Source organism: Macaca thibetana, chromosome 1 (assembly GCF_024542745.1).
Source record: "Macaca thibetana thibetana isolate TM-01 chromosome 1, ASM2454274v1, whole genome shotgun sequence".
Lineage (NCBI taxonomy): Eukaryota > Metazoa > Chordata > Mammalia > Primates > Cercopithecidae > Macaca > Macaca thibetana.
Genome location: NC_065578.1, coordinates 126,817,260 through 126,825,502, shown reverse-complemented (window position 1 = coordinate 126,825,502; position 8,243 = coordinate 126,817,260). Strand labels below are relative to the sequence as shown.

General features: G+C 48.5%; 1 protein-coding gene across 1 annotated transcript; it reads right to left on the bottom strand.

Moving 5' to 3' along the window:
- Positions 1–383: 383 nt before the first annotated feature.
- Positions 384–3,564, bottom strand: AQP10 (aquaporin 10). Its single transcript, XM_050755149.1, has 6 exons — positions 3,397–3,564; positions 2,882–3,008; positions 1,836–1,973; positions 1,596–1,714; positions 1,149–1,366; positions 384–673 (listed from the first exon to the last, which is right to left on the bottom strand). The coding sequence occupies exons 1-6, from the start codon at positions 3,499–3,501 to the stop codon at positions 475–477; spliced, it is 906 nt and encodes a 301-aa protein (XP_050611106.1). The 5' UTR covers positions 3,502–3,564; the 3' UTR covers positions 384–474.
- Positions 3,565–8,243: the final 4,679 nt, after the last annotated feature.

Sequence of the window (8,243 nt, the reverse complement as noted above, 5' to 3'; positions counted from 1 at the left end):
CCCCCAACACCCTCTGGGGGAGGCGCCCCTGAGGGGGTGAAAGTGGGAGGCGCCGAGGCGATGCGAGCTGGGAGTCGGCAGTCGGGACAGGCTACGGAGGGCAGTCCCCAGGGTTGTGCCCTACACTGGATGGGGGCCCCCTCCACCCTGCAGATGCCCGGAGCAGTCCCCATCCAGCGGCCAGGTGTGCACCCTCTAGCGGCTACCTCGAGCAACTACTTTACGAGAGGCCTTGAGGGTCAGAAAACCGCTTTGCAGAAGGAGGGAATGAGAAGCCTGAGTCCTGGTACCTTATCCTCCTCCACTTCTCCCTGTCCAGGATCCTTCTTAGTTTAGGAAGAAGGGATGCCAAATGGGTAAACAGAGAAGCCTCCCAGGTTCTGGCACATTAACAAAGGGGAAGAATAACTGTTGCTCCCAGGCGGGGTCAGTGGCTGGCTCCAGGGTCCATGAGTGAAGTAAGGGTTGTCCTAATCATAGCTTACACTCCAGCATCTGAGCTGAGGCAGGAGTTTCCAACTCTGAGGCTTTGTGTTGGGCAGACACCAGATCCTGAGCTGGCTCTGGGTCCTCAGGGTGGTGCAGAGCCACCAATAGCTGGTAAGTGGCTGTGCCAAGGGTGGCCCCCACCAGAGGGGCCACCACAGGCACCCACCACCAGCCATTACCAGCACTGCAAAAGAAGGACAATGGGAAGGTATCAGGAGTGACTCCCTTTGCCTCCCCCCTCTCCAAGGACAGGGGGTAGTAACAAGAGAGTGCCCTAAAGTTGTTCCCAGGGTGGTAGACACCAGGAAGAGGATTGCCTTGGCACCAAAGCATAGTATTTAGAAGATGGAACCCCAGGAGAGCTTGGTCCAGCCTCTTGCCTTAGGGAATTATCTGAATATATTAATTTTGCTGATGAAGTCGCTAATGTGCACGGAGGTAATATGGCATGCCTAAGAACACAACCTCTAAATCTTACTGTTTCAGTGAAAAGTTGGGAGGGAAGCAAGGGAGAAAGGGGGAGCATGTGACTTGGAGAAAGAACACTGTCCTAAGAGGCCAAGAGAGCTATTTAAAGGCTGAGTGCTGTGGACCCAGGGACAGAGCCCTTAGCAGAGGAAGGTGAGTGGAGGCCAGCACCAGGGGAGGCTATCTCCCACCTGAAGACTTCAGGACCCCAGCCAGCCACGTAGGTGAAGAGACGTGGGCCCAAGTCCCGGGCAGGGTTGAGTGGAAACCCACAGTTGGCACCCATGGATAACCCGATGGCCAGGATCAGCATCCCCACCACCACAGGCTCCAGACCCGCAGGGACTCCCTTGTTCCGTCTGTCCAGGATGGCTAAGAGCCCCACCATCAGCATACCGGTGCCCAGAACCTTGGAGTCAACAGAGGCAGAGGGTTCCCTGTCAGCTGCCAAGTGCTCCGTCTGCCCTCTCTCATCCAAATATTCCATGTCATCTGGCTTTGTGCAACACAGGCAGTTGGGGATGGTGGGGGGCGCCAAGATAGACCCAACCCACACTCCACCCAGAGACTGAACAATAGGCTGGGGTCCCGAGGAATGGGGCGAAAGTTGTGTCCCCAGGTCTCCCCCTCACACCTACCTGATCCAGGAAGCCGTTGTTCAGGGACAGATAGGGGGCAGGATAGGTGGCAAAAATGGAGGCTGTTTCCTTGGGGCCAGTCACTGTCAGGTTCCCACCTGTATAGTTCTGTAGGGCATCTGTGGAGGAGGGGAACACCCAGGATTTCCCTCTTTGCTCATTCATCCAAAACCATTCTGAGGCACCCCTGGCCACCCACAGGTGCTCCCAAGGCACGGCTCCCTCTGTTCCCTCTGTCACCATAGTAGAGAACATAGGTGGCTCCCGAAGCACAGAAAGCAGACAGCAACTGCACTAAGATGTAAATGGGGAGCTTGACCCAGGGGAGGCGTCCAACGATGCACATGGCCAGGGAGAAGGCTGGATTCAGGTGGGCTCCTTCAAGGATCAAGGAAAGAAAAACAGCATCTATCAAGTGTCACTGCCAGGCATTGTCACCAGACAACACTGCTGCTCCTTCCTACAGCTCTTAAGGCAGGTAGTATAATTCCCATCACACAGCTTAGCAAATTGAGGCTCCAGGATGTTAAGCGACTTAGCAAAGTCACACTGTGGGCTGGGCACAGTGGCTCACGCCTGTAATCCCAGCACTTTGGGAGGCTGAGGCGGTGGATCACTTGAGGTCAGGAATTCCCGACCAGCCTGGCCACATGGTGAAACCGCATTTCCTCTAAAAACACAAATATTAGCCAGGCGTGGTGGCAGGCACCTGCAAAATCAGCTATTCGGGATGCTGAGGCAGGAGAATCGCATGAACCCAGAAGGCCGAGGTTGCAGTGAACAGAGACCACATCACTGCTCTCCAGCCTGGGCAACAGACTGAAACTCCATCTCAAAAAAAAAAAAAAAAAAAAGAAGAAGAAGAAGACACTGAATCCAAGGTTGGAACCTAGGTCTGTCTGCTTTTTCCACAGCAACACACTATGTCTCAAGGCTCCAGCCAGGCACACCGATGCAGTGTGTATCTGGGGAACAAACGAGAGGTCCTGAACAGAGATGAGCCCCCAGAGGAATTCAGGTGGGGGACACAAGAGGATAGCACCTGCCCTTCGTGCCCTGCCATTGATTTCTGTCTAGGTGAGCCAAGCATTAGTGTGAGGAAACAGGATGGAGAGATACAGAAAGGGGACGGGCTGGTGGGGCTAAAGGCTTATCTCAGTCTGGGGCACTAGTCAAGGAGATAATGTCCACAAGTCACAGAAGGATTTGCGTTTCCACCATCACCAGACAGACACGCTCGCACACACGTCCCACCTGCTCCGATGACCAGACCCCACCCTCCTCACCTGAGACGTTACCACCCACGTAGATGGCTATCACAACGGCCAGAGAGCCAGCCAGAAACATGGTGAAGAAGTTGCCTTTGGTTTCTCCACTGGTTACAGCCTGGGCCGCAGCTCCTTGGGTGAGGAGCTGGTGAAAAGAGGAGAGATGAGGAACAGGGAGCCCAGGAGACCAACAGGGAGAAAGGTTGGGAAGGCCAGGGGAGAAGCCAAGAACACGAATGGGCACGGAAGACAAGCAAGGGAAGGAGAAAAGCAGAACGAGGGAAGGGAAAAGAAATGGGGAAAGTGGAGGAAGAAGAAAGGGAAAGAATGTGGAAAAAAAGGAAGAAAAGTGACAAGAATAAAAAAGATGCAGAAGGAGAGGAAAGGAGATTACGAGAGATGAGAGGATAAAAACGAAAACGCTTAGGGAGTTGGGAGGAAGGGGGACACCAAGAGAAAGAGATAAGGACACCAGAAGGAGTCAGGAACTTTTGCCCACCCCCTTCTTTCCTTTCCCCAGTGACCCTACATACCATGAGCACAAACACACCCAGAAACTCTGCCAGGCACTGCCGGGCCAGGAGGCTGCGAATCCGGAGGTGGCCCCTGATTCCAGCCAGGGCCTGAGTGACGACCATGGTGGAAACACCCTATCTCTGTTCACTGCTCCCTCTGTCTGCACAGGCACACTGCCACTGCACAGCTACTGCCTGCCCCCAGCAAAGATAAGGAACAGACTTTAAAACCATTAGCTCAATTCCTGAACAGCAGCTACTGTCTGTGCACGTGTGTAGGCTAGGAAACAGAGAGATAACAGGAGAATGTCCGGGAGCAGGCTATGAGCACAGAGCCTGGGGTTTGCCCAACATCTGTCTCTTCTGTCATTCATTCCCATTTGTCACAGGACTAGCCTCCTCCATCCTGACAAATCGAAAGAAGTACCCTGCTTCATATACATTAGATCTCTTAGTCCTGAAGTCAGTTCTGCAAAGTAATACTATTGCTTCCATTCTACAGATGAAGCCAGTGGGCCTTAGAACTCTCCAAGATCACACAATTTTCTTTCTTTCTTTCTTTTTTTTTTTTTTTGAGACAGAGTCTCTCTCTGTCGCCAGACTGGAGTGCAGTGGCACCATCTCAGTTCACTGCAACCTCCGCCTCCCAGGTTCAAGCAATTCTCCTGCCTCAGCCTCCCAAGTCAATAGGACTACAGGTCCACCACACCTGGCTAATTTTGATATTTTTTAGTAAAGACGTGGTTTCTTGGGAGGCCGAGGCAAGCAGATCGTGAGATCAGGAGATCAAGACTATCCTGGCCACATGGTGAAACTCCATCTCTACTAAAATACAAAAAAATTAGCTAGGCGTGGTGATGCGTGCCTGTAGTCCCAGCTACTCGGGAGGCTGAGGCAGGGGAATTGCTTGAACCAGGGAAGCGGAGGTTGCAGTGAGCCGAGATTGCGCCACTGTACTCCAGCCTGGGCGACAGGGAGAGACTCTGTCTCAAAAAAAAAAAAAAAAAGAAAGAAAGACGGGGTTTCACCATGCTGGCCAGGCTGGTCTCAAACTCCTGGCCTCTAGTGATCCATCTTCCTTGGCCTCCCAAAGTGCTGGGATTACAAGTGTGAGCCACTGTGCCCAGCCCAAGATCACACAACTATTTCATGGCTGAGTGAATTCAAATCCACATCTTCTGACTCTCCGTCTGTTAACCCACAAAGCCTCTCATTTAGAACCTGAAGCCTTTCCCCAAACCATTTGGATGCTTGAAGAACTCAACAGGCATCTGGAGAGACTGGGTTAAAGACCATAGACTGTGGGAATGAAACCCACACATTGAGTGCTTGTACTTCCCTTATGCCGAGTCTCACATAGGTTAGAGAATGCTCCATCTTTGCGTCCCCTGACACGGCTCGACATGAGGCCTTCACACTCCTACTTCTTCATATCTCAAGCCTGCAATTGAATGCATTCAAAGAATCTACTTCTAGACACTGGAGAAACAGTGGTGAACAAAACATAGTCACTGCCCTCCTAGAGCTTATGTTCTAGTAGGTGGAAACAAACAATATGCAATTTAAAAAATTACAATATACAGTTTATGAGGTTCTTCAGGGCTACCATTATGACTTATGTAACTCTGTGGGCTCTACCACTGTCCTGGGCACATCTGTGTGAAATAGTATTTCTTTACTGAGTTTAATGAATACTATAGTGCTCCACCCAGATTCTCCCTTGGGAGTCAATATGCCCATGCACTAGCTGCAGGTAATATCAGCTGCTGATACCACATAGCTACCTCCCTCATTGGGCAATGCCCTTCAAGTCAGAAAGGTGCATCACTGAAGGTTACACGCCCTCATGGAGCCCATGTCCAACACTGATTGATGCAGGGATATAAAAGTCTAGCCTCTTTACCTTGCTTTGCAACAGCTCTAAAGGGCTGTTCCAGCTCCAGTTCCCCCACAGGATCCGTTGAGGCATCTGTTATATCATCCATGTGTGTCAGTTTCTCCTGATGCCTAATCTTGTTACAGGAAAGGGGTCTGAATTCAGATCCCAAGAGAGGGTTCTTGGATCTCACACTAGGAAGAATTCAGGCTAGGTGAAGTGGCTCACGCCTGTAATCCCAGCACTTTGGGAGGCCGAGGCAGGTGGATCATGAGGTCAGGAGATCGAGACCAGCCTGGCTAGCACGGTGAAACCCAGTCTCCACTAAAAATACAAAAAAATTAGCCAGGCATGGTGGCGAGCACCTGTAGTCCCAGCTACTCAGGAGACTGAGGCAGGAGAATGACGTGAACCCAGGAGGCAGAGGTTGCAGTGAGCTGAGATCACGCCACTACACTCCAGCCTGGGTGACAGAGCAATACTCTGTCTCAAAAATAATAATGATAATAATAATAATAATAATAATAATAATTCAGGGCGAGTTCGTAAAGTGAAAGCAAGTTTATTAGGAAAGTAAAAGGAATAGAAAAATGGCTACTCCATAGACAGAGCAGCCCCGAGGGCCGCTGGTTGTCCATTTTTATGGTTGTTTCTTGATGATATGCTAAACGAGAGGTGGATTATTCACTCCTCTCCTTTTTAGACCATATAGGGTAACTTCCTGTCATTGCCATGGCATTTATAAACTATCATGGCATGAGCCACCATGCCCGGCCATGACCTGTATCTTATTGCAACCTCCCTAACTCATCCTGTGACTTAGAATGCCTTAATCATCTGTGAATGCAGCCCAGTAAGTCTCACTCTTCTTTTACTCAGCTCGTATTCAAAATAGACTTGCTCTGGTTCACATGCCTCTGACATTTCCCCCCTTCCTTTTATAAGAGAACCACTAATCCTAAGGGTTGCAGAGGGACTAAGATCCATCTGCTGTAAGTTCTTCAGGTTGAATGGGGGTGATGATATTTTTGCCTAACTCTCAGCATCTCTCATATTCATGGTAGGAGGAGTTCAGTTGGAAAGTGTTGGTATGGGCCAGGTAGGGTGGCTCACGCCTGTAATCCCAGCACTTTGGGAGGCCGAGGCAGGCGGATCACCTGAGGTCAGGAGTTCGAGACCAGACTGGCCAACATGGTGAAACCCTGTCTCTACTAAAAAATACAAAAAAAATTAGCCAGGTATGGTGGCAGGTGCCTGTAACCCCAGCTACTTGGGAGGCTGAGGCAGGAGAATCGCTTGAACCTGGGAGGCAGAGGTTGCAGCAAGCCGAGACTGTGCCATTGCACTCCAACCTGGGCAACAAGAATGAAACTCCATCTCAAAAGAAAGGAAGGGGAGGGGAGGGGAAGGGAGGGAAAGGGAAGGGAAGGGAAGGGAAGGGAGCTTTGGTATGATGAGGGCCACTCATGAGTTCTGACAGAAGGTGATACTCTGGAAGATTTGTAAGTGTTCAATTTAAGAAAACATTCAGTAAGCTTGTCCTGCATTCCTATACAAAGATTACAACAGCTATATATTCCACAACAGTAAAGCAAAATAAGTAAAATTATCCCAAGTAAACTAAACTAGAAGGCTTTCCACGAACTGAGGAACTGTTGGAACCATGCTGATACGGGGTTGCTAGATGATTCCAGTACATGCCCAGAATTAGAATATTGATGCAGATTTTTACATTACCCATCCCTCTTGTTTCTTCTGAGCAGCAGTCAGAGGCCACTGGTTGGTTCACAGGATTAAGCAGGGTTAGCCTAAATCGCAGAAGCAAACTTAAAGACAACTGCTGAGACTGGAATTTAATAACAAGTGTATCATAATTCTTGAAACAATTTTTCTGTCTCCAGTTTCCCATTTTTATGAAAGACCATTTTTATGGTAAGACTGATGTGCTTTATTATACTTGGCCTGATGATTGTATAAAGTGCAGCAAGAATAAATAATTTTCACATAGGCTTTTAAAATTGTCTTTGATGGAACTCTGTTCCATAGAAAGAATCTTAGATAAGACTTTTTTAGAGCTGAGCCCTGTCATGGGTTTGTACCCTCACATACCTATGAGTTGGGTAAATTCCTCCTCTCCTTTTGAGGTCCCAAGATAACTTGGGGCTCCTGGACCTTTTAGAAGGTGACATTCTTTACTTACCACAGGTCAGAAACCCTGTACAGGGACTGTGTAGGCAAGGTTATGAGCTCAGTTAACTAAGTGGCTTTTATAGGCTTTACAAGTCAAGTTTGATTCCTTAATGGAAAGCACACCATTCCAGTCAAAGTCTTGGTAAAATAACCAATTTCTCCAATTGTGTCCTCTTGCAAAAGAAAACAGATTATTATTACCCTTATGCAAATAACTGCATTGCCATAAATTAAGAATACACACAAATAATTTCCAAATTCTGGAGAAATCAGGTAGAGAGATAAATATTCTCCAAGTGTTATTCACAGGAGTGTACTTTACTGGATTGTTAAAAGCTGTAAATATCTGAAAAGAAAAGTTACCTTGATTCTGAAAAATAAAACAAAGGATCAGCAATGTTTTAAGCAAAGGCAAAAAGATTGCTTTAGTCTTCTTTAGTTTATGCAGTTAACTTTTGTTAGATATCTATGAACATTTCAGCTCTCCATGAGAGTTCTGAAAGTTGTTTCCTCTACTCTAATGTCACAATCTCCAAAGTTTCAGAAACCTGCATTTAAGTGCACCTGTTAAAGTCCTATGGCTGATTATAAACCACCGTCTAAAGAAGATCAAAACAAGACAATTGTCTGTGGATGATAAAAAGTCTTAGGGCTGGGTGCAGTGGTTCACATCTGTAATCCCAGCACTTTTGGAGGCTGAGGCGGGTGGATCACTTGAGGTCAGGAGTTCGAGAGCAGCCTGGCCAACATGGTGAAACCCCATCTCTACCAAATATCCAAAAAATAGCCAGGCATAGGG

Coding starts and splice junctions, on each gene's coding strand:
- AQP10 (XM_050755149.1), bottom strand. CDS start 3,501: ATGGTCGTCACTCAGGCCCTGGCTGGAATCAGGGGCCACCTCCGGATT. Junction 1,974..2,881: donor CGTGGGTGGTAACGTCTCAG/GTGAGGAGGGTG, acceptor TGATCCTTGAAG/GAGCCCACCTGAATCCAGCC. Junction 674..1,148: donor TGGGGTCCTGAAGTCTTCAG/GTGGGAGATAGC, acceptor CTTCTTTTGCAG/TGCTGGTAATGGCTGGTGGT.